Source organism: Lepus europaeus, chromosome 10 (genome assembly GCF_033115175.1).
Source record: "Lepus europaeus isolate LE1 chromosome 10, mLepTim1.pri, whole genome shotgun sequence".
Taxonomy (NCBI): domain Eukaryota; kingdom Metazoa; phylum Chordata; class Mammalia; order Lagomorpha; family Leporidae; genus Lepus; species Lepus europaeus.
In genome coordinates, this window is record NC_084836.1 from 93,021,417 (window position 1) to 93,046,878 (window position 25,462).

The window sequence follows — 25,462 nt, forward strand, 5'->3', positions numbered from 1 at the left end:
TAGAAGCAAATAATAATAATGCATACATTTTTTTGAGACCTACCACTACAGTTTAGGGATTATCCTTAACTCTTACAATCATCATAGCAACCATTTGGAGTAAAGTGTACCATCATCTGCAATTAAAGAGAACCTTGATATTTACTAGTTTTAGCCCACAAATCACATGACTACGAAGTGTCAGGGCTGAGATGGAGATGCCAGTTGTGGTCTGAATATAATGGCATTGTCACCCTGTTCTGTGCCTCCTCACTGCCTCCCACACTCTTTTGATATATTGCTCCCTACCCTTCTCATTCTGAAGGCCAGAAAATGCAATCCTTGAGTGCACGATTTCTGTTAGAAACAGGAAGTGCTTTAGCAATGAGTTTGTGTGAATGTGTGAGCCTCAGGCTTTCTGTCTTTTTGACTTTTCATACACAATAGATAAAATAGTAAAAGGAACTTAGCTTCAACCGTGACTGACACTGTGCCAACACTATACTATCCATCCTCCTTCCACAACCCACATTTTACTGCTGGGGTCTTTTAAAGCAGATTCTAGGCATCATATTAATTCACGCCCAAATATTTCACTATCTATAACCAATAAAGATGTAAAATAATAGTCATAAAGCCTTTATCACACTCAATAAAATCAATAATTCCTTAATAGCAGATGTTACATTAAGAACTCTTTTTAAGCCAGTCATATCCTATATAAAAAGTGATAGAAAATAATGATAGATTTCTTGTTTCTGAAGCATTTCTTTTTATAAGCACAGTAAAATGTTTCCCATTGACTGTGGGGATGAAGTGCTCACAGTAACAGTGAGTCTTAGTAACATTATTTTCAAAAACGTTTTCTTAACAGTTTGCAAACTTTTGAATATTATATTTTGATGACACAGATCTGGGTTCACACATAGCTTTTAGCTACTACTAATCAATACCCAATTCAGGCAAAATTAATCTTTCTTTCTACATTACTGATTGGAGATTGAATTTATGGGTCCTAAAGTTCTCTTCGTTGTGTAGCTTTTTATTTTAAGCCTAGGAAAGAAACCACATCTTTTTCATAACCTGTAAACCACATTTAGTTTCACGCTTTGCACAGCGGTAGGTGAACGGGAAGCACATTTTGAAGACAGGCACCCACCTTCTATTTGCAATTCAGTCTCACACAATAATGGCTCAGCGGTCTCAAGGAACAGATTCGTTTAATGTGCATCTGGAAAGAGATTTGAAAGTCATTTTCTCTCAATTCAAATCTGACAAAACTGCGGCTGAGAGAAAGGTGAGTCCCATGGGATTACAACTGGCTTATCTGACTCCTTTTATGTGTAATACTCCTTTTTAAAAAAGCTTCTGTTAAAATCATTTTTGTAAAAAGAAAACGCGGTGACATTGCTTGGTTTAATTATTGTCTGCAACCAGGCAGTGACGGGCCACCTCACAGGCACGGGACACTTCCCTCGGCCAGGGATGCGCACCGTGTCCCTCCGTTTGTCATTCAACATTACGTCGACTTTGCAGTCCACAGCTACCCCTGAGGAGCAGGTGGGTTTAGTAACGACCAACGACGTTTCTCCTTTAGAAAAATCCCACAAGCCCAGCCCATCTCCCCTCACCTCTCCACCCCTCTCGGGACCCTGCGCCTGCCCGCCGCGCTAGGTTCTAACTTCCACCACGCTGGTTTTCTTCAGCTTGGCGCTCCGGAAGAAAGGACGGCTGTTGCCAAGGCAACCGGAACCCAGGCAACCACGGGCCTAGGCGGGAAGGGGCGCGGCCTCTGCAGGCCCCGCCTGATAAGGGGCGGTGTCAGCGGCTCGCGTCGCGCGCGGGGTTTGTGTGCACAGCGGGGGCGGAGGCGCAGCGGCTCGGCATCTCCTCAGGCTGCCTCGAAAGGCTCCCTCGAGCGGGCGGTCGTGTGAGGCCGCGGTCACACACCCTGTCGAGGAGCCCGTCTCGTGTCCCAACATGGCGGGCGGGCGCTGCGGCCGGCTGTTGACTACGCTCCTGGCCGCCTGGCTGGCGGCGGCGGCGGCGGAGGCTCCGGCCGGCTCTGAGCAGGCCTCGCTGCCGGCGGAGCAGAGCAGGGTCCAGCCCATGACCGCCTCCAACTGGACGCTGGTGATGGAGGGCGAGTGGATGCTGAAATTGTGAGTGTGCCCGCCCGTCCCGCTCGCCACCTGGTCCTGAGGCAGTCAGCCTCCGCTCCCCGCGCGGTCCGCTCGCGCTCCCGCACCGCCTGTCTCGCTCCACCTCAGGCTCCGGAGCCGCCCTGCGGACGACCTGCGGCGCTGGGGGGCGCCGAGCTGCTCGCGCCGCGCATGCGCGCCGGCGCTCCGTGGTGACAGCTGCGCGTGCAGCGGCTTTCCCTGCTCGCCAGCTCCTTGATTTTGGGAAAAGTTTTTTTTTTTTTTTTTGGGGGGGGGGAGTTAGGGGGGCACTGAGCAGCTTCTCCAGGGGAGGTGGGCTGGGGAGGGGGCCAGAATCTGCCAGAAAGCTGTGCTTTTAACTACAGGAGCGCGTGTGGAGGAGAAAGGACATCCAGTGACATGTGTGTGCTGTATGAATGCGGGCACGGGCCAGCTATTTGTTTAATAGATGCTGCAGATCGCGGAGGCCGACCACTTTGTGCAACGTAACTTGACTTTCCTTTGGAAGACGTCGACATGCCATTGTGAACAGACCACAAGCATGGCTGCCTTCTCAATTTATAAAACAAGATGACAAATAAATGCTGATATTTGTTACAATTCTTAGAGGTAGGCTTTTTGGGTAGATGTCATAATTGTGCGAGTGTGGTCAAGCAAAGGGCATTAACAAATTGCCCCTTGGACGATAAAAAGTGGCAATAGAAGTGCTTTTGCTCGAAGGAGATTGGAAACTAGTTTTGAGTAAGGTGAAGGCAAGGGCTTTGCTGATTGGAGTTTGACTTCTAGTTTAGGAAAATAGTAAGGAAATGATCATTTGGAGGAAGACTTGAGGTGGACATTGGACAGATGAGTAGGCCTGAGGGACCATGATGTTGGGCTTGCAGGGAAAGTGCATAATGTCTGGAGATGGCTGAGTCTACATCTCTTTAGCTTGTGGTTTCAACAATGCGTATCTTTGGTCACTACTATTTGATAATTAAGTTTATGTTGAGAGTACAGACACGTGGTTAAGACCAAATGTTTTGGTTCTTTCAGTTTTAGATTGCAAGCAGGTGAATACGGAGTGAAAACCTCAAGGTGAGGTCAGAGTCCAGAGTTATGTCACTGTTACTTAATGGATTATATTACTTGAAAAATATAATGCCCATTATCCCTCAAATATGAATTCACCTTTTGGTCACTAAGAAGGATATTTTAGACCTCAAAATGAAATGCCATTAGTATCGTGATGAATCAATGAAATGAAAGAGTTCTGTAGACATGAAAGAATTATTAAAGTAAAACACTTTAGGAGAGAATGAGGAGGTCATATTCCTTTTTTAAGAAGTTAATTAATTTATTTAGAATTCAGAGTTACAGAGAGAAAGAGAGAGAATCTTCCATCTCCTGGTTCACTCCCCAGATGGCCTCAATGGCCAGGGCTGGGCCAGGAAGAAGCCAGAGCCAGGAGCTTCATCCGGGTTTCCCATGTGAGTAGCAGGGGCCCAAAACATTTGGGCCATCTTTTATTTTTTTCTAGGCCAGTAGCATGGAACTGGAATGGAAGTGGAGAAGCCAGAACACCAACCGGTGCCCATATGGGATGCCAGTGTCGCAGGTGATGGCTTTACCTGCCTTACCACAACACCAGCCCCTCATATTCTACTTTAGAAAGAAACTTTCAAAGTAGGAGGAACCCTATGATAGGATTGTCAGTTTGTAAAAATTAGAACAGATGTAGGGAAGCTATACATTTTTTCAGACGATATGGGGTTCTCTTTTTCTTTTTTTCAGTATACTTACACTAGTGGGAGTCATAATTACCATCAAAGCAGAAAGGCCTGTCTGTGTTTAATGATGTCAACTACTTTGCAGTTCCTTTTGGGATTGCTTTTTTTTTTTTTTTTTTTTTTTTTTTTTAGTAAGAACATTAAAGCTTTGGTGAGTGTAAGCCCCAATGAGTGACAGCCAACAACTCCTATGTTGATGGTTCACATTTTGATTTATAAAAGTGCAAAGCTAGATGTAGTGATCAATTGCTGTAAGCTGGCCATGTAGCCACTTGAGTGGAGTATGTTTGAGTTGTGCTGCAAGGTGAATCTTGAAATCTAGAAGTACAGGTGGATATGAGGCTGGCAAGGAGAGGACTTAAGCCATTGCCTCTACCTTCTTTCTAGATGCTGGAAGCTAAATGCTGTTTCTGAGGAAACGTGTGGCTCTTGTCTATTTGGGATTTATTTCTCTGTATCTTTGGATGATACTACCTCTCCTTCCTTTGAAAAAATCCAGAATTTTAACAAATACACAATTCATTATATTCTCAATATATGCCCAAAATAAATTTCTAGGTATTCAGTTATCAGATTATTTTCCTAATTGATACAATAGAGATAAACAAAATGTGTTAACACTACCTCCTGTTAACACTTTGTTCAGGAGAACCAGTTATAATAAATGGAGATTATTAGCAGGCCGTAGACGACATTTAATTTCTCTAAAGAGCAAGTTAGAAAGTTTTGTGATAGTATTGAAAGCTTGACATTAATGTGAATGACAGTTCTGTATCTGCTCATTGGCTTATAGATTACCTTTCTTCTGAGAATTTTTTCTTTTATATTCCAAGTCATACAAAGTCCCTGAATGCAATTCCTGGTTATATGGGTATTGAAAATTAATTTATTTTGAAGAACCTAGCAGTATTTGTCTTCTCTGAGACATGAAAAGCTTCTATTACAAAAATTAATTTTCTACATTTTCTTTGTCTTTCAAACTGTCAATTCTTTGAACTATAATTTACTGTTAAGGAGAGGTATCACTTAAAATAAATATTCATAGTAATTCAGCATTTCTACTCTGAAATCTTTTTAAAGATGTGAAAAATTCTCCCATTACTACTTATATTTTCTTTAATGCTCTGGACTTACGCAGTTTTATTGCAGACTCATTTTTCTCTTGTTAGCTTTCATACTTTGTTTTATAATGTTTACCCCTATTTCTGCTATGTCACTACAAATTGGCTTGCTGTATTTTTATTTCCCCTTGCTGTACTTTTCTAATGAAAAGTTTGCCCTTTCTCTGAGTTAGGAGAAATTATTTAACCTTTGAAATAGCTTCTGTGCTTGCTTTATTTCCATTGTTTTATACTACTTTTCATTTATTTGCTTTGCAATGCTTTGTTCTTTTAAATAGTTGCTTGGCTGACATTATATCAGTCCTAGAGAATATCACACTTTTTTGAAGCACAAAAGTACATAATATGATACATTCATATAGTGTTCCAGTGGCTTTTTTACTGCCTAAAGAAATGAGTATATGTCCAACTAGATTAATTTTGATCTGCTACCTTTCAACTAATGTTCAGAGGACAGTATTTCTTTGAAAATTATCTCTGTAAAGCTCTTTATAAAGCACTACTTTTTCTGAAATTGCTCTTGCTTGTGTTTCTACATAGAAATTAGGTACCTAGTGAATGGAGCAAAGTTTTATTGATTTCCCTAGCACCTCTAGATTTTAATATTGTCTTTCCAGTATCCTTCCTACTTCTGGAGAGAATGTGTAGAGCGCCACTGCCTTAACTTTACTGTTTCAAAGAGTGATAATATCTTACAGGTTAATAGATTTTCTTGATTGTTGATTGAATATTAGGTTTGGATTTGGGGACCTGGGAAGGCAAGAACTAATGAGCTGCAGTCATGATTTCAAGGGACTGGCAGTTTGCTGTGTTCTGAGAGAAACAAATTTTAAGTAGTGTTCAGTTATTTAACAGATGTTTATGGGATGCTTGTCATTAAAACTTGTCAAAAGCACTCATCAGTGCTTTTCAACAGAATACTATAGGCATTTTGGATTGAATAGCACTTTAATGTATGGTGTGACACCTTTGGAATACCTGGCCCCTGCCCATTTCATTCTAGTGTATCCTTAGTCAAGTGACATCAAAACAATCACAAGGGGCCTGCGCTGTGGTGTAATGGGTAAAGCTGCTGCCTGCAGTTCTGGCATCCCATATAGGTGCTGGTTCAAGTCCTGGCTGCTCCTTTTCTGACCCAGCTCTTTGCTATGGCATGGGAAATCAGTGGAAGATGGCCCAACGCCTTGGGCCCCTGTACCTGTGTGGGAGACCTGGAAGAAGCTCCTGGCTCCTGACTCCTGACTTCAGATTGGTGCAGCTCTGGCTATTGTGGCCAATTGGGGAGTGAACCAGCAGATGGAAGACCACTCTCTCTGCTTCTCCTTCTCTCTCTGTGTAACTGACTTTAAAATAAAGAAATAAATCTTAAAAAAAATAAAATAAAAAGAATCACAGCCCCCATTCCCTGCACACTTCTAGATGCCTCTAAATGGAGACCACTGCCCTAGATAAATGCAAAAGGGGAGCTCATAAGCTAACACAGAAGTATGTGATTTGGGGACCTGGAGTTGTAGTGTAGCAGATAAAGCCAATGCCTGGGATACCAACATCTCATATGGATGTGCCAGTTCAAGTCCTGGCTGCTCTACTTCCAATCCAGCTCCTTGCTAATGCTCTTGGGAAAGCATCAGAAGATGGCCTAAGTGCTTGGGCCCCTGCACCTGTGTGGGAGAACTGGAAGAAGCTCCTGGCTCCTGGTTTTGGTCTAGCCCAGTCCTGGCTGTTGTGGCCATTTGGGGAGTGAACCAGTAGATGGACGATCTCTCTGTCTTTCCCTCTCCCACTGTAATTGTGCCTTTCAAATAAACAGAATCTTTTATTTTTAAATCAGTTTGTAATTTCAGATTATTTCTGCAAAGAATTTAAAAGCTTCATTAGAACTTGTCATCTACAACAGCTTCATCATCATCATCATGATCATGGTAAATAGTTACATTGCTTGTAACACATGTTCCAGATGCTGTCATTCTCATTGTCACTGACTAGAGTGAAAAGGTTAAATCTTTGTCCAAAGCAAAATCCTTAGTAAGTAGAGGGCAAGCTCAGAACTGGAGTTGAAGTCTGAACCTTGCTATCCAGTTACAAGCATGGGGGAGTAGTTGGAGTAGTCTAGAGGAAAGCACAGAGCCTGACTGACTGTTGTTGAAAGCTGGCCAGCTGCAAGCAATACAGGAAGGGAGGCCTTGTTTCTACAGGACTCTGTGTCCCATCTGTGCTTCTAATCATTTCTTTAGGTTCTGTGAATGAAAAGCATTGCTGTATGTTCATTCCTGATGCTTCTCCCCATATAAATAGATGCCCTACCTTCCCCACATCCCAACACACCAGGAATAATCTTTCTCACCATGCCTTGTTTATGTCTATGATCCTTATCTCCTTAGTCATTGTGAATTTATGTATATGCTTTTTAAAAATTATTTATGCTTTTTAAAATTTATTTATTTGAAAGAGTGACAAAGGAAAAGACAGTGAGAGAGAGAGACAGAGACAGAGAGACAGAGAAAGAGAGATGTCTTCCATCGTTAGTTTATTCCCCAAGTGCCCGTAACAGTCAGGGCTGAGTCAGGCCAAAGCCAGGAGCCTGGAACTCCATTAGGGTAGCAGGGACCCAAGTATTTAGGCAATCATCCACTGTCTTCCTAGGTGCATTAGCAGGAAGCTGGATTACGGATCAGAAGTGGAGATGCCATAACTCAAACCAGCACTCTGATTTGGAATGCGGGCGTTACAAATAATGGCTTAACCTGCTGCACCACAATGCATGCCTTTATTTATGCTTTTGTAGTAGATTTTTTACTCTTCTGGTTGACTGTAAGATTTTAAGTACAGAAGCAAAGTTTTTCTTCCCAGTTTGCCTCCAGAACCTTAATAACTGTTAAGTAGTAGGTATAAGTACTTTTTGACTAAATGAATGAGTGGATAATTGTTTTAATTATTCCTTTGATCAAGAGCTCCTCTGAGCATATAACTGAAAATAATATCTTTCCATATTTTCTTAAATATTAAAGATAATCACTATCATATCCCATTTGTTCTTTCATGTAATAAATATTTGTTGTGGCCTAGGACCTGCTAGATTCTGTTCTGGGTACAAATGATGCAGCAGTCACTGTCTTAGTAAACTGTTAATTCTAGTGGCAGTAGTGAATTCCATTTTCTTTAGCAGATGTTGTGATTCTTATGGAATTGTCAGTATTTATTATTTATTTTTTAAAGATTGTTTTATTTATTTGAAAGGCAGAGCTACAGAGAGGCAGAGGCAGAGAGAGAGAGAGGTGTCTTCTATCTGCTGGTTTACTCCCCCAGTGGCTGCAACAACTGGAGCTGTGCCAATCCAAAGACAGGAGCCAGGAGCCTCCTCCAGGTCTCCCACGTGGGTGCAGAGGCCCAAGGACTTGGCCACAGTGCTGGTCCCAGTATTTATTTTTTCTTTATTTTTCATTAACATGTTCCAGAAGTGACTTCCTAAATAATAGAGTTGAGCATATGGATTTCAATTCCTGGATCATATTAAGAGTTTTTCCATGTTTGCCAAAAAGTAGAGTAACACCTGATGTGGCTAAGACATCATTTTGCTGACATTTAATTTCATTTACTAAGTTGTAGAAAGATGAATGTACTCATCTCTTCTCCTCAACACAGATTCTACTGAATGTTTTGGTCAAAATAAATTCTAAAAGGAAGTTGACACTACCTGATGTTTCCATCTCATTTCTGCAAGGATAAGACAAAATCAGGAGAAAAGTGAAAGTACTGAGAAACTGATGGAATTAGAGCTAAAACAGAAGAAGAAAAGTTGTCTATTATTGGTGCATAAAAATTTATTTTTAGTGAGTTTTTCTTTCTCGGAAATATACTTAAGTAAGGCCTTCTCTGAGAGGTTTAGAATGCTTTATGAAATCTCACATTAAATGCAATGAGTTCACATGATGAAAGGATCAAGACCCATTAACTATCTCACATCTCACGAAACCTCAGTGTACTTTGTACATGAATACTAACATGTATAACAGAAAGCATGCTGTTGAATGTGGCTTTATAGAAAGGATTAATCACTGGACTCATATCTAAGCTGATGTAATTGAATGGAATGTTTTGGCTATCTGGAATATATTTTGAATGTCTCTATGAAGCTTTCTGATTCTACATATCATTGTGACCTCGAAAAACTTACAATTGCAATGTTATTGGTTTACTGTTTCTGTTACTAAAAGGGTGCTAATTTCTCATGGGAGCTCTTAAAGAAATATTTTTTGTGTGAGGCACAAAGTTATTGCAGGCCAAGTCCTTTATAGTTTTTTGAAGACTGCCGCTGTGAACTAGTCGTAAAGAATGTAAATGATCATGTTCACTCCTTTCTGAATTTTTATGCACACATGCATATGTACATAAATAAGCTATATTTATATATACAAATTGTGTATGTTTACAAACATACAGAGAAACATCAAAGTCACATGGTTTATCCCTCTTTACATTCATTTTATCCCTGGAGATGTTTTACAAATAGTAGATTCTAAATTCCTGTCCTTTAGGTACAGAAGAGTACTAATAATTTACAATGCCATGGTAACAACAGACCAGTTCCCACACTTAAGATCAGAGCTAATATATCTCTACTACTGACAAACAGTTTGGTGAATTCCAACTCAGTGCTGATTAAATCTCAAAAATGATGCCATTAACTGTTCCACAAACGGTAGCAGCTACATACAAAATTATCTCAATGGCATATCTGAGGCTATATCATAATTGTATATCCAAAGTCCAGTTTCACCAAAACTTAAGTATATATGATAGTTTATCTATAAACCAGAGACTAAGATTTTTAGAAATTATGAAGTTAGTAGGATTTTAATAATTATTGTGATGTAACAACTGTGCCCATGACTTGTAGGCAGATATAGTCCTAGGTAAATAAAGTTTATTAAATTGTGCTGAATTTTTCCCTTATTTTTGATACTTATTTTGTCATGTCTCCTCTCTTGTGCTATCTTTCCCTGTTGCTGTTGCATCTTATTACCTTGAATATTTTTATTGCATCGAATCTCCATCTTTTTTTTTCCAAAGCTTTATTTATTTGAAGGTCAGAGTTACAGAGAGAGGATGAGAGAGAGAGAGAGACAGAGAGACAGACATAGAGATAGATAGATCGTCCATCCTTTGGTTCACTCCAAAAAAGGATGCAACAGCCAGAACTGGGCCCCATGCTGAAGCCAGGAGCTAGGAGCTTCATCTAAATCTCCTGTGTGGGTGGCAGCAGCCTAGACACTTGGGCCATTTTCCACTGCTTTTCCCAGCTCCCATGGAGCTGAATCAGAAGTGGAGCAGCTGGGACTTGAACCAGTGTGCCTATATGGGATGCCAGTGTTGCAGGTGCTGGCTTTACCTGCTACACCACAACAAAAATCCCTCTATCTGGTTTCTACCTCTGAGTGGTCTTAAGTAACCTTACACAGTCTGTAAAACGATTTTGTCTTTTGGTAGTGAGTCTGTAAAGTTCAGATGAGCTAATGCTTCATGGAAACCAAGTGGAATATTGCAAATATAATTTGTATTAGTGATTGTTTTTAATGTGTACCTGCTTTACATGTGCTAGTAATCTCAAAAAAAAAAAAACTTGTAAGAAAGCTACAGTTATTCTCCTGTTTTATAGGTGAGGAAGCTAAAATGTGGAAAAATTATTTACCTGCCCAGAATCACATGGTTATTTCATGGTTGCTCCTGATTCCTCCAGCAGAACTCTTGTCTGGTATTCTGAAATGTATATTGAAGTATACTAAATAATTCAGTGTTCCTTTTTTTCCCCTTAAAGTTGGCCATCTGCCTCACCCAGTCTCATCTGCCATTTTAGTGTTTAGAAAATATTAGAAAAACCATTTTCTCAGAGGAAGAATATAATTTTTATTAAGGTTAATATACTTATTTATTTGGCAAACACTCCCCTGGAATTGTAGAGGTACAAGTTTTGTTTTTTTAAACATGTTACAAGATGTCAGCAGGTTTGGTTCTTGTTTCTTGGATCTCAAGTCTTGGACAGTGAGCTATGATAAGAAGATTAATGACTTTTAGAATGACTTTGGAGTTGGATGTCATAGTCTTTTCTGGAAAGATTTAAGGAGCTAGAAGTCTTGCTGATTGTGGGGCCTGGCTCTAGAGAGGGAAGAGCAAGGCTTTTGGCTATACTTTGTTTCTGCTCTGCATGATTTTCAGTGATTTTCCTAAGATAAATGCATCTCTCCCCCTACTCTTAGTTTTTTTTTTTTTTTTAACACCCTTTACCTTTTTATAATGTGGAAGATCAAACTCTTATCCAGTTTCAGTATTTTATTATTCGCTAATGCTAGTTCATGAGCATCAAAATCCCATTAACTTTTTTTTTTTAACTTTTATTTAATGAATATAAATTTCCAGTATACAGCTTATGGATTACAATGGCTTCCCCTTCCCATAATTTCCCTCCCACCCGCAACCCTCCCCTCTCCCGCTCCCTCTCCCCTTCCATTCACATCAAGATTCATTTTCAATTCTCTTTATATACAGAAGATCAATTTAGTATACATTAAGTAAAGATTTCAACAGTTTGCACCCACATAGAAACACAAAGTGAAACATACTGTTTGAGTACTAGTTATAGCATTAAATCAAAATGTACAGTACATTAAGGACAGAGATCCCACATCAGGAGCAAGCGCACAGTGGCTCCTGTTGTTGACCCAACAAATTGACACTCTAGTTTATGGCACCAGTAACCACCCTAGGCTGTCGTCATGAGTTGCCAAGGCTATGGAAGCCTTCCAAGTTCCCCGACTCTGATCATATTTAGACAAGGTCATAAAAGACAGGGTGAGGATAGTAACCAATGATCCTAAGAGTGGCATTTACCAGGTCTGAACAATTATACAGCATTAAGTGGGGAAGAGGACCATCAGTACACACATGTTGGGAGTAGAGCCATTGGTGGTAGAGTAGAGGTTATGATTACAAAGGAATGAGGCCCAAGTGCACTAGACAGGGTCTAGAACAAAGGACAGAGTCATTATTAGAGGAGCTAAGAAAGGTGCTGTCTAAGCTACAATTAAGTTTTCTGATTGAGAGGCAAATAGAACCTGATAGAAGGGGCTTGATAATAACCTGGTGGGCTTTAGGCCTTGTAAGTTAAGAGGCCCAGACTTATCTATCTCTTCACATGGGGTATATCCTAAGGGAGGTGTGAACCTCCTAGGGGAAGGCACTCTGTTGACTTTCATTACTTGGCTGGCCTGGGAGGAGAGCTGGCCAGGTAAAGTCAGGTGGCATCTCTAACAAGAAATTTACAGTTCTGCCTGCAATGTTGCTGACCGTACTTGACCATACCCTCAGCTGCAGTGGTCACTTTGGAAGTTGGGCTGAGTGAAGGGCTTTTCAGCTTGGAGCCAATAAGATCTGTGGCTCTGACCTGGGCATCCTTCGACTCCAGGGCAGGTCCATTTCCAGTGACCCAACTCTTGGCAGAGCTGCCAGGGCTCTTCACAAGCTGACTTCTGCTGAAGCCCAGACTTACCACATTGAAAGCCACTGCAGTGGACTGGCCTGTTGGGTCTCCTTGAGGGCAGATCACCGTACAGATCAGCCATTAATAGGCCTGCCACCCATTGCTTCTGATGTCTAGCTTTCTTTTCCTCCTGGTTTGTGTTAAAGCAGACCAGAGGATGCAAGTCAAGGGAGTGCCCATGTCCCATCTCTAATCTTCGGTGGCCTGAACTACAAGTCTATAGTCACAGGCATATTCTGTAGTAGTTTTTCTAAGGTAGACAATGCCCATGAGGAAAATTATATTCTCACTTTAAAACTTTCTTTCCCTTTGGTCTGAAAGGGAGGTTTTTTTTTTTTTCTACTTACTGTATACTTCGCTGATGGCGATGTGAATCTAGCTATGAGATTATTATTTAAGCTCTTATTTTGGCTATGCTATTACAGAAAAATGTTAGCCATCTCTTATAAGGTCTAAAGATTAAATTGTGCGTCCTACAGATTCCTTCATAATAGAATTAGTTCCCTACCTTGAAGAGAATAGAGAAATGAAAGAACAAGTTGGGCTTAGAATAGAGAAATGAGGGAGCAAGTCCTAGATCGCTTGCTGACAATAGCAATATTACATGAATACTTAGCAAACCGTTTCAACCCTTAGATAAGAACTTAATAAAACATTTACCAGAAGGTCCAATGCCTTCTATAAATTTTAAGAATCACGTATTTGAAAACACCTCTTAAATATCTAAGATGGTGTAGTTTGTTTAACCAGTAAACTTAAGCACAACCATATAAAATGTTTTTAGTTTCTTTCTACCAACAAGTTTAAAACATATGATACACAGATTCAGGTCACACAAATTAAAATGTATCTTTGATTGATTTTAGCAGCTTAAATTTATGGACAATCTTATCTAAAAGCCATTTAAAATAAAACTCTTAATAAAATTTCCCCATGTGGACATACAATATGTACGCACATATAACATAGCATAATAGACCAATATCAAAATCCAAAATATCTGGTTGAACTAAGATTCCTTAAAATCATGACATAACATAGACCAAATTTGATCATTGTTACAAGGTGATTATTCAAGTCTTTGAAAATAAGCACATAGTTAAATAACCCATAGCTCTTAATAAAAATTCAGCTGTTTTTGAACAATTAGAATTTAACAGACATCAAGAGAACATAATAGATTACTTTAACACATTGCTCTAACAGTGCATCAGAGTTTAATTCTATGTCAAAGAGAAATTGAGCTTCCTGTGATCTTTTGCTGTGAGGTTTCCTTCCTTTACCTTCTTTCATATTGGTGACCATGTTTCTGTGTTTCTGTGTGTAACACATCTTTAAGCATCTTTTGAAGGGCAGGATGAGTGGCAACAAATTCTTTCAGTTTCTGTTTGCTATGAAAAGTCTTAATTTCACCTTCATTCACAAATGAGAGCTTTGCAGGATATAATATTCTGGGCTGGCAGTTTTCCTCTCTTAGTACCTGGGCTATGTCTCGCCATTCCCTTCTAGCTTGTAGGGTTTCTGATGAGAAGTCTGCTGTGAGTCTAATTGGAGATCCTCTGAGAGTAATCTGACGATTCTCTCTTGCACATTTTAGAATCTTTTCTTTATGTTTCACTGTGGTGAGTTTGATTATGACGTGTCATGGTGAGGATCTCTTTTGGTCATGTTTATTAGGGGTTCTATAAGCTTCCTGTACTAAGATGCCTCTGTCCTCCAAACCTGGGAAATTTTCTGCTAGTATCTCACTGAAAATACCTTCTAATCCTTTCTCCCTCTCCATGCCTTCAGGAACTCCTAGAACCCGAATGTTGGGTTTTTTAATAGTATCCTGTAGATTCCCGACAATATTTTTTAGATTTCTAATTTCTTCTTCTTTTCTTTGGTTTGCCTGTTTCCTTTCCTGTTCTCTGTCTTCTAAGTCTGATATTCTCTCTTCTGCTTCGCCCATTCTGTTTTTAAGGCTCTCTAATGTGTTTGTCATTTGATCTATTGAATTCTTCATTTCATTATGATTTCTCGTCACAATCACCATTTCTTGTTCCACTAGTTGTTTCATTTCATTTTGATTCCTCCTTAATATTTCACTTTCACGAGAGAGATTTTCTATCTTGTCCTTTAAGGATTTCTGTAGTTCAAGAATTTGTTTTTGGGAACTTCTTAATGTTCTTATCAATGTTTTGAGATCTGCTTCTTGCATTTCTTCGATCTCATCATCTTCATAATCTTGAGTTGGGGTGTTTTTTTCATTTGGGGGCGTCATAGTGTCTTCCTTGTTCTTGTTACCTCGGTTTTTGCGTTTGTTGTATGGCATGTTGGAGATATTTGGTTTCTTCACTGTGGTGTTTTTTTTTTTTCTTGTTATACTATGGCTCTATATTAAGTGGACTGTCTGCTTTTGGTGGAGCCTTAGAGGCTTGAGATGGGTGTGGACTGAGAGCTGTGTTTGGTTCCTCAGGGTTGAGGGTGTGTCAAGATGACACTCCCAGGTTAGGTGTGGTAAATGTCTCTTTCTTTTGTTGATTTAAAAGGGAAGTAATTCCGCACAGCTGAATGTAATTGGAGGTAGTTAGCAGGCAAATGATATACCCACAGGAGCCAGAGATTGGAAGCTCTTTCCCAAGGACCACACAGGGAATCTCTGCTGCCCTTGGTGTGGGCTCCAATTCTCCTGCAGTCTCCCACTGGGTTGCCAAGTTAGATGCTAATCTCCAGTTATTTCACCCCTCCTCCCAGAGTCAGGTTTTTCTGCTAGGCTCAGGGCCGGTGCAGACCTGAGGTCGCCCTGCTTATGAGGTATGTCCAAAATGGCGCCTGCTCTTTGTCTTGCTCGCCCTTGAGGGGTGAGCGGAGAGAGAGAATCTCGTGTCCGTTTCGGTCACTTTTTTTTTTCCCTCTATCTCTTCTAGTTAGCCTGGTGAACTTTTCCCCACGGAGTTTCAAGCCTCGTTCCCTCTAGCCTCCTCTTTCCGCTTGCCCGCTGGTGTCTCGGGCTATGGAGGTTCGTCTCACCTCGCGTTCCAGCGCTGGTGCGTTGAGTCTGCTGCTGGTGTCCCGAACTTGGGCTCCCACGCTCTCCACGCAGGTCCACTGTGAATCACTAGTTCCGGAAGATTTTCCTCTGCTGTTTCTTTTCCTACTCTTCCTTGACCCTGCAGTATCTCCACTTTTATTAACCTGTGTCTTGCCGAAGAATATCAATGTGCTCCCTTCCTATTCTGCCATCTTGGATTTCCAAAATCCCATTAACTTTTAAACTGTATTATCAACATACTAGTGTGTATTTCAGAATTTTAAAACCATATGAAAATGATGATCTGACAGCCCTTTTAAGCCTAAGTCTTGTTATGGAGTCTGACCTGTCTAGCACTTTCCCCCTTTGTTTCCTTCCCTAAGGCAGTATTGTGTGTGTGTGTGTGTGTGTGTTTGGGAGGGGTTCTCTTTTGATTTTTTAAATAGGCATTCTTTTTTTCCTTTCCTAAGATTTATTATTTATTTTAAAGGTAGAGATATGATGTTATAGTGAGAGGAGAGACAAAGAGGAGAGAGAGCTTCCATCTGCTGGTTTACTCCCCAAATGGCTGCAACAACCAGAGTTGGATGAGGTCAAAGCCAGGAGCCAGGAGCTTCATCCAGATCTCCCTTGTGTTGGCAAGGGTCTAAGCACTTGTGCCATATTTTGTTGCTTTCCCTGGTGCATTAGCAGGGAGCTGTATTGGGAGTGGAACAGCCAGAACTCAAACTGGTACCCATATGGGATGCCAGTGCCATGGATGGAGGCTTAACCTGCTATGCCACAGTACTGACCCCAAGCAGGCATTTACTGTCTCTCTTCCCAAGCCTCCTTCCTTTTATAATGTAGAAATAGTAGGTGCCATTTTTTGTGAAAACAACGTAATTGTGAAAAGAAAAGAAAGATGAAAGGCAGTTGATATTTTTACAATTTTCAGCTTGGTAATTCACAACTTGATATTGATCTATAAAAATTTATGAAATATTTGAAATGGACACAGAAATAGAAGTAGTAAAGTGAGCCCCTATTTACCTGTCATCTAAATTTAGTAGTCATTGATAAATTGGCAAATTTGTTCCATCTATTTCTCCTTTTCTCTTACCCTTTAGTGGCGCAATTTATTTACTCTAACATGCACCCATTGTATATGAACATTTTAATGATATTTTATCTTTTTCCTTTATTCCCTCAATATTTTGATGAAAGGCTTATTTTGAAAAGCTTAAGTAGATTTTAAAAATATGTCTAATTTATTTTTTCCCCTGTGGTCTATCTTGTTCTGTTTTGTGAGCATTGATTGATATATTTTAACTACAACTTTTATCCTCTGAGAAATATTAAGCAAAACAAAATATTTTTCCCTTGTGTCATTGTGTTTTTGTGACATTATTCTGTAAATGATAATTTTCCTTTTAGTTGTGTCATGTTTATATTGTAAAGTGAATTTCTAGCATATGTTATTGTTTGTGATATTTTGTATTAATCACAGTGTTGCCAGCTCTTTCAGTCTCTAGAAGGCTTATTTGATCTCAATTTATTTTAATTTAAAGTAAAATTAGTTTCTGTATAATTTTCCTTGGGCTGCTAGAACAAATTATAACCACCCTGATGGCTCAAAACAACAGAAATTTATTCTCTGCAGTTCCAGAGGTCAGGAGTCCAAACTCAAGGTGTTGCCAGGCCTGGCATCTTATTACATATGGGAAGGTCTGTTCCATGCCTTTCTTCTAGCTTCTGGTGACTGTGGACAAACCTTGCTGATTTGGCTTGTAGCTGCATGACTCCAATCTCTGCCTTTATCTCTATATGCTCTTCACTCTGTTGCTTTTTGTCAGTTTCCTCTTATTTGTCTTAAAAGTACACCTGTTGCTGGTTTTAGGGCCCACCCTAAATCCAGGAGGATCTCATTAGAGGTCCTTAATTTTATTATATTTTCAAAACACCTTAACCTAAGTGAGGTCGTATCCACAGGTAACAGAGTTTATGACTTGGACATATCTTTCAAGGGGATACTGTTCAACCTACCACTTTCCAAGCAGTTCTGGGTTTGCATTTTTAACATCTTCAGATTAAATCCTGGGGAACTTCAGAGCTTTGTGGTCTGAATATTTGTGATGTTTTCCAGGACATGGGGAAGACCAAATGAAACCACTAAAATTGCCAGGATGGTTGTTCATACTTCAATTTTTCTTTGCTTCAATCTTGACCTTTTCTGATCCTTTACCTACATAATTACTGGAAAGATTTTTCCAAATGTAAATCTGATCATAATTCTCTTTTCCTGTTTAGTGCTTACCACAGAATTTCAAATAACGCTGATTCTGAATGCAACTTTTTTTTTTTTTTTAAGACTGTGGGTAGGGGCTGGTGCTGTGGGTAAAGCCACTGCCTACAGTGCCAGCATCCCATATGGCTCCAGCTCGAGGCCTGGCTGCTCCACTTCTGATCCGGCTCTCTGCTATGGCCTGGGAAAGCAGTAGAAGATGGCCCAAGTCCTTGGGCTCCTGCACCCATGTGGGAGACCCAGAGGAAGCTTCTGGCTTCTGACTTCTGATCAGCACAGCTCTGACCGTTGTGCCCAATTGGGGAGTGAACCAATGGATGGAAGACCTTCTCTCTCTCTGCCTCTCTTCTCTGTGTAACCCTGCCTTTCAAGTAAATAAATAAATCTTAAAAAAACCACTCTGATCACTTAAAAAATCACTTAAAATGACTGTGGATAATATTTTTTATGCTTCTCTTATAGTGCACTGAGTCTTCACACATATTCTTTCCACCTAGATTAGGGCCTTCCTTGACCCATGGCTGGTTGTCATTCCTCCTTTAGCTAATCTTAGCACAGATATACCATCTGGATTGTATTTTTCTCTGTGTTTATCTCTGGATTGTACAGCCCATAAGGAAAGGAGGCACCAAGTATATCTTTTTCACAATTGTAACCCTAACTTGTAACAAGGTGCTTACTGGTATTTGAATAAGAGATGAGTGTAAAAAACAGATTGTAACTTGAAGGTACAAGTATATTTAACCCCTATTTAAGAAAGTATTGACTGTCTGGGGTTTAGCTTATAGCTTCTGCTTTCCTTCTTGGAATGGTCCAAACTACCCCATATTCAGATATTTCAAAACATTCCTGAGAATGCACTAGTGATAAGCCTTTCTGTCTCTGCACATCAGATTTGTAACTTTGATGGATCTAACTTGAATTGGCTAATTCTGGGGTACCCTTGCAAAAATTGTCCTCCTTTAATGGGGCGCTTACAGTGCTCACTATCAAAATCTACCTGAGAAGTGACAAAATTTGGATCTATTATAGTAGTAACACTGAATTGTGATATTTTTATTTACTTGAGAGGCAGAGACACAGAGGCACATGCTTCAGAGTCATCCACTGATTCACATCCCAAATGCCCACAATGTCTGGGCATGGGTCAAGGCTGAAGTCGAGAAGCTGGGAACTCAGTACAGTTCTTCCATGTGAGTGACAGAACTGAACTAGTTGAGCTATCATTGCAGCCTCCTATGACCTGCATTAACAGGATGCTACATTTAGGAGCCTAATCTGGAGACTGAACCTGGGAACTGCAATATGGAATGCAGGAGTCTGTTCTGCTAGGTTAAATACCTACTCCCCAAATCATTATACATTACAATAATTCCTGAGAATATTCTCAAACTTTGACTAATTTTTTTCTCTAAAATTGATACATATACATTAATTCTTAGAGGAAAAATATTCTGTTTTTCTGTATCAAGTGATTTTGGAAAAGCTTACTTTTATATTTCCCTTTAATTAAGAAGTTTTTTTTTTAACTTAAATACTCTTGCTTCCCAACTTCATTTCATAAAATTTTCCATGTATTTTATCGATAAGCTCTTCTTCTCTTACAGTTACGCCCCATGGTGTCCATCCTGCCAGCAGACTGATTCAGAGTGGGAGACATTTGCTAAGAATGGGGAAGTCCTGCATATCAGCGTGGGGAAAGTGGATGTCATTCAAGAGCCGGGTACTGTAAACATTCACTATAAATACAAAAGTTATTTAACTTTTGCAAGCCGCTGGAAAAATTAAAAGACTAAGATGTTGATTACACAGTGAAGTGGCCACCTTGAATCAATAGGTTACATTTTGGCATATCAGAATCTGTTTATGTACCTGTGTGTTTATACATATATATGTGTGTATTTATTTATATTATTGTGAGTTTATACATATGTGTATGTTCATATTTATATTATTTGCTGAGCAATTGAAAGTAAGTTTCAGGTATCATGATACCTTATCCTTTAATTCTTTAGCATGCTAAAATCTTCATGATTTTTTTTCTCACAGATTTTTTTTATAGTTTTTTGAATTAGAATTTATTCAAGGTTCACAAATTTCATTTGGTTGTTAGGTCTTTTTAGTCTCTCTCAATTTGGAATTTTCCCCTTCCCCTACTTTTTCAGACATAGATTCTAGAGACACCAGGCCAGTATTTTCCTACGTGCTTCCTGCAGAGGTGGGGAATGTGTGGCCCTTGGGCCATGTAAGTCTGTAAAATCATTTAGTCTGGCCCTGCCAAGGCAACTGCAGGCAGAACTTGAAATTCAATGTTTACGGCAGGCTAGTTTTTAAGTTGATAAGTTTGTATGGCACATGAATACTGTTATAAATATCCAAATGGCCCTTTGGGGAAAAGAAAGTTCCCTACTTCTGCCTATGGTTACATTTAACTGTATTTTCTGTAACTGTAAGTTTGGCCCACAGACATGTCTTAGTCCATTCACTGTTGTTCTAACAAAATTCTAAAAAATAGTAGCTTGGTAATTTATGAAGGGAAAGTTTTCTTTTGACTCATGGTTCTGGAGGCTGGGTAGGTGCTGGCATCTCTCCGGCTTCTTACGAGGGCTATACTTGAAGGAAAAGTGGAAGGGGACATGGGTGTGTATGGAAGAAAGCACATGTGTGAGAGTGGGAACAAGAGAGTAAGCCAAGGAAGCCAAACTCATTTTATACCATCCTGATCTCATGGTAACTAATCTAGTCCCATGAGAGGAAGAATTCACGCCTGAGAGAGAGGCTTTAATCTTTCTTTAAATGCCTCATCTCCCAACATCAGTACATTACAGGCTAAACCTCAACATCAATTTTGGCAGCAACAAACCCTACCAAGGTATGACTGAGATTAGACATACATGGTAAAAGTACTTCACTGGTGGTACCAGGAGTTCATATGCGTCTCATCCTGAGGCTTATACTATCACCTTTAGTGATGATATATTTGAATACTTGGTTCAAGTGGTGACTATAATTATTTCAACTAGGAAGAAACATCCCATCTTTGGGATAAGCAGATAATCTGTGGGATGATACTTTGGGGTTTAAGATACATAGTGATCTTGCCTCAATCAGATATTCCACAGTGGATTTCAGAATTTCTAATTCTAGCATTCCATCTATACTTGTTAATTCTGATAACATTTTTAAAGAGATAGCTGCTTTTACTTCAAAGAGTAAAAAGAGAAAACGGAGACTTTAAATTCTGAAAAGAAACACATATTTTATTGTATTTGCAATTAAAAAAACTGGATTTATATGTAAATTGAGAAGAAAAGCCTGGCTCTTATGATCTAAAATCTTTAAAATTTGGCCATTTTCCATTTTATCAGTCATATGTTCTTATTAACATTCAGTTTCTACTTTCTGAATCTTTTTTTATATTTTACTATTTTTTAAAGATTTATTTATTTTATTTGAAAGAGTTACACACAGAGAGGAGAGGCAGAGAGAGAGGAAGGTCTTCCATCTGCTGGTTCACTCCCCAATTGGCTGCAATGGCTGGAGATGTGCCCATTCGAAGCCAGGAGCCAGGAGCTTCTTCCAGGTCTCCTACGTGGGTGCAAGGGCCCATGGACTTGGGCCATTCTCTAGTGCTTTCTCAGGCTGTAGCAGAGAACTGGATAGGAAGTGGAACAGCTGAGACTTGAACTCCATAGGTGGAGGCTTTACCTGCTATGCACAGTGCTGGCACCTCTGAATCATTTTATAAGGGGGAAAAAAAGAAGGTAGGCTTGAAAGAGTAGCTGTTCATCTTCCTGTGATAACTATGAGTTCAAAACGTACAAAGCATAAAGTAATAATTACTTGAACAATAAAATGTATGATGTATGTTAAGATGGATGTATTGGCAAACCCATAGATGAGATTTCTACTGAAAGCCATCAGTCCTCCAGTCTCCACCTTTGCAAGCATTTGAAAAAAAGTCACCTGTGCCCATCCTCTGTTTAGAAATGGAGAATTATAGTTATTTGTTTATGGTATTGGCTGTTTTATAGTGAGTTATTCTGTTTGGAGATCAAATCATTGTACTTATTACCTTTTTGCCGAAACCTTGTTTTTATTTTTTAGTGTATTGAGTCCAATCAAATCAATTGTGAGATGTTAGATTTGGGCACTAGTTACATTTATTATGAGTTTCTTAAAAATGCAACTGGCCAATTCACATTTTAGTCATTTGGTATAGCTGCTGTGAATTAACAGCTTGATTTGAATTGAAAGAACAAACAGCTAATTTGTGGTAGATCCACATATCTAATGTTTAATTGAGTATAGTGTTTCCATCTAAAAATACGGACTTACAGCTATTTTTTTTCCATTGTGAATGAATTAAGTTCTTAAATGAATTAAGAGAAAATTGTCTTAAAACATTTGACATTGATGCATAGTTGTATATACAAATAAACTACATATCCTAGAAGTATTTGTCAAACAAGAAATAAACAAAACTCTTCGGTCTGGTATTCTATAGCAATAGTGAAAAAAACATAGTCCAGCAAGAGAGGTAATTATTTGTTTTGTCTGTTGGGACAATTTTTAAAGAGCAAAACCTCTAGAATCCTAAATGATTAAAAACATAAAAGCTGCATCTTGTAATTAAAAATTGGGAGACAGAATTCCACATTCATGTAGACATTTCATTCAAATTATACTGTTTTAAATTTATAATTTTACTTTAAATTGCAAGCTTAATTCTGTCAGTCTTTTAATAAGGATTAGAAATAATGTATTTATTCAAAAAATATTTTATTTCCCACTATGGCCCAGACCTTGTGCCAGAGATACCAGAAATACAGAGGTGAAGAGTGACGTTATAGGTCTAGCTTCTTGCAGAACTTACATTCTTTTTTTTTTTTTTTAAGATTGATTGATTTATTTGAAAATCAGCATTAGAGAGAGAGGGATCACTTCCATCTGCTGGTTCACTCCCCAGATGGCCACAACAACCAGGGTTAGGAAGCCAGGAGCTTCTTTTGGGTCTCCCACAAGGATGACAGGGGCCCAAGTTCTTGGGCCATTTTCTGCTGCTTTTGTAGGCCATTATCAGGGAGCTGGATCAGAAATGGAGCAGCTGGGACTTGAACTGGTGCCCACGTGGCATGCTGGTGTCATAGGTGGCAGCTTTACCTGCTATCCCACAATACCTACCTCAAGCTTACATTTTTGCTAAGTAAAATTTAAATTTGCATTGGCCGGCGCCTGTGGCGCTGGCACCCCGGGTTCTAGTCCTGGTTGGGGCGCTGGATTCTGTCCCGGTTGCTCCTCTTCCAGTCCAGTTCTCTGCTGTGGCCTGGGAGTACAGTGGAGGATGGCCCAGGTCCTTGGGCCCTGCACCCGCATGGGAGACCAGGAGGAAGCACCTGGCTCCTGGCTTCGGATCGGCACAGCGCGCCAGCCATAGTGGCCACTTAGGGGGTGAACCAACGGAAAAAGGAAGACCTTTCTCTCATTCTCTCTCTCTCTCACTGTCTAACTCTGCCTGTCAAAAAAATAAAAAAATAAAAAAAAAATTTGTATGTAAAATTTAAAAAGAGGAAAAAGCAAAGGTTTTTGAAGTGTTCTCACATACTTTTTAGTTATGTCTGTGAGTCTTCTATAATTTTAGGTATTTTAAACAGAAAATTGCAGAATTACCAAGGCTAGGAATTATAAGCATGTTGGATTTTTACAGCTGAGATGTGAAGTTAGGACTAGAATTGGCCTTATACTAGATTATACTACATTGCCTGTACATCAGGTGATGTTTAATTGAATGAGAAAAATTGAATTTAATGTTATGTACTTGAACCTTCTGTTCTGTGCAAATGAGCTTATTTGTCAGGGACAGAAAAACAGCAGTTTCTCATATATCGCACATGGGTGATGGCTGTTCTACTAGGTTAGAGGTAAGGCTGACCCCTACCACTGCCCAGAATCAGCCTTGTGTTAAAACCATCAAGTTACTACAGAAGCCACTCTCTCATACTGGATTTAGAGTGTTACTTTTTAAAAAAAATTGTAATTATAAAAATTGGTATTTATATTCTGCTATATTGACAACATTATTTCTGTCTTGAAGGTAAGGTTCTTTCATTTTGTTTTCCTTTTGCTGCTCTGTTTTGGTGTGATAATAACTAATGTTTAGTGAGTATATCAAACTGTAATGGTGTTTCACATGTTTAGTTGTTTTACCTTCAAAAAACTCTTTGAAGAACAGACTTTTTATCTTAATCATAAAGATAAAGTTCAAAGAGGTTTAGTAACATGGCCAAGGGAACACAGGGAATAAATTAAACAAAAGCTATTAGTTACCTCTGTTTTCTTAATATTGACCTTAAATAATTTCTGCTTTGTTTTCACATATCAAAATATAATTTACTTCCATATTTTATTTTTTCTAACTTACACTTCTTTTTCTTTTATTCTATGTGTTACAGCTTTCTGACAGATTTTAAAATGTTTTTACATTCTGGATTTATGTTTCTTGCATGTTGCACCACAGTCTTCATTTTAAAGTAGAAGTTACCCTTAAAGGAAAAAATGCATGCAGAAGTTTTGGGAGACTTTGTGGTCAAACATTGTTGCTCTTTTTATTTAAAGGTTGGGAAGTGCACTTGCTTAGTTAAAGGTTGAGCAGTGTACTTGTTTAGGCATGCAGTGAACTTCCTGAAGTCTGTTGCATTGATAATTATGTAAACTGTGAAATGAGCTGTTGCGATACTGTTGTAACACTTTGTCAAGTTCCACATTTATGCTTTTGAAACCCTAAAGCCATGATATCAGCTGGTCCCTCTCCATTCTCAGATGCTCCTGTGTTAACTTTTCATACTGTAGTTTCTCCCTCCACACTCCTCATAGCATCAGCATTTAAGATTAGCATACATTTCTGGAGAACTGAGATGAGACTCAGAGCTGTCTGATGCCTTTCAGCTCCTCAGAAGTGACAGTTATTTGAGATGAACTTCCCATACAAAGGTTTAGTAGTGTGTCATAATCCAGGGACTATTTTGGCTTTTACTGGTTTTGTTTTATATTTTATTGAATACATCCTCAATGACAGGATGTCATTCGAGACGGCAAACTAGACTCATACTGAGTTAAATGCTGAGCCTTATTATTAATATTCCACATGGCTGTCATTTGAAGAAATATTGACAAAGAAATCTAATTGAAAGCAATCATGAGGTGTTACAACTTGTGTGATCTTTATTTTTAATGAACGTTTTATAAATTTAATACATTTTTTTGTGACCTATAACCTACAATTTTGGAAGAAATATCCTGTTATATCCTCTAACTTGAACTGGAAAGATGCAGAAAAGTCTCAGAGATGGTGTGTTACTTTGTTTCTTATTTTGTTTTTACTCATTCATTTTCTTTTTATTTTTTTCTTTTTCTTTATTTTTTTTTTTTTATTTTTGACAGGCAGAGTGGACAGTGAGAGAGATAGACAGAGAGAAAGGTCTTCCTTTACCGTTGGTTCACCCCCCAATGGCCGCTGTGGCTGGCGCGCTGTGGCCGGCACACCGTGCTGATCCGAAGCCAGGAGCCAGGTGCTTCTCCTGGTCTCCCATGCAGGTGCAGG

At 39.3% G+C, this 25,462-nt stretch overlaps 1 protein-coding gene across 1 annotated transcript in view; it reads left to right on the forward strand.

The window, feature by feature from the left end:
- The first annotated feature begins 1,833 nt into the window (after positions 1 to 1,833).
- Positions 1,834 to 25,462, forward strand: part of TMX4 (thioredoxin related transmembrane protein 4) — a 58,477-nt gene continuing 34,848 nt past the window's right edge. The window contains exons 1-2 of the mRNA XM_062203879.1: positions 1,834 to 2,141; positions 19,470 to 19,585. Of these exons, the coding sequence (XP_062059863.1) occupies positions 1,960 to 2,141; positions 19,470 to 19,585 (298 nt within the window). The 5' untranslated portion in view covers positions 1,834 to 1,959. The remainder of the gene's footprint in view (positions 2,142 to 19,469; positions 19,586 to 25,462) is intronic.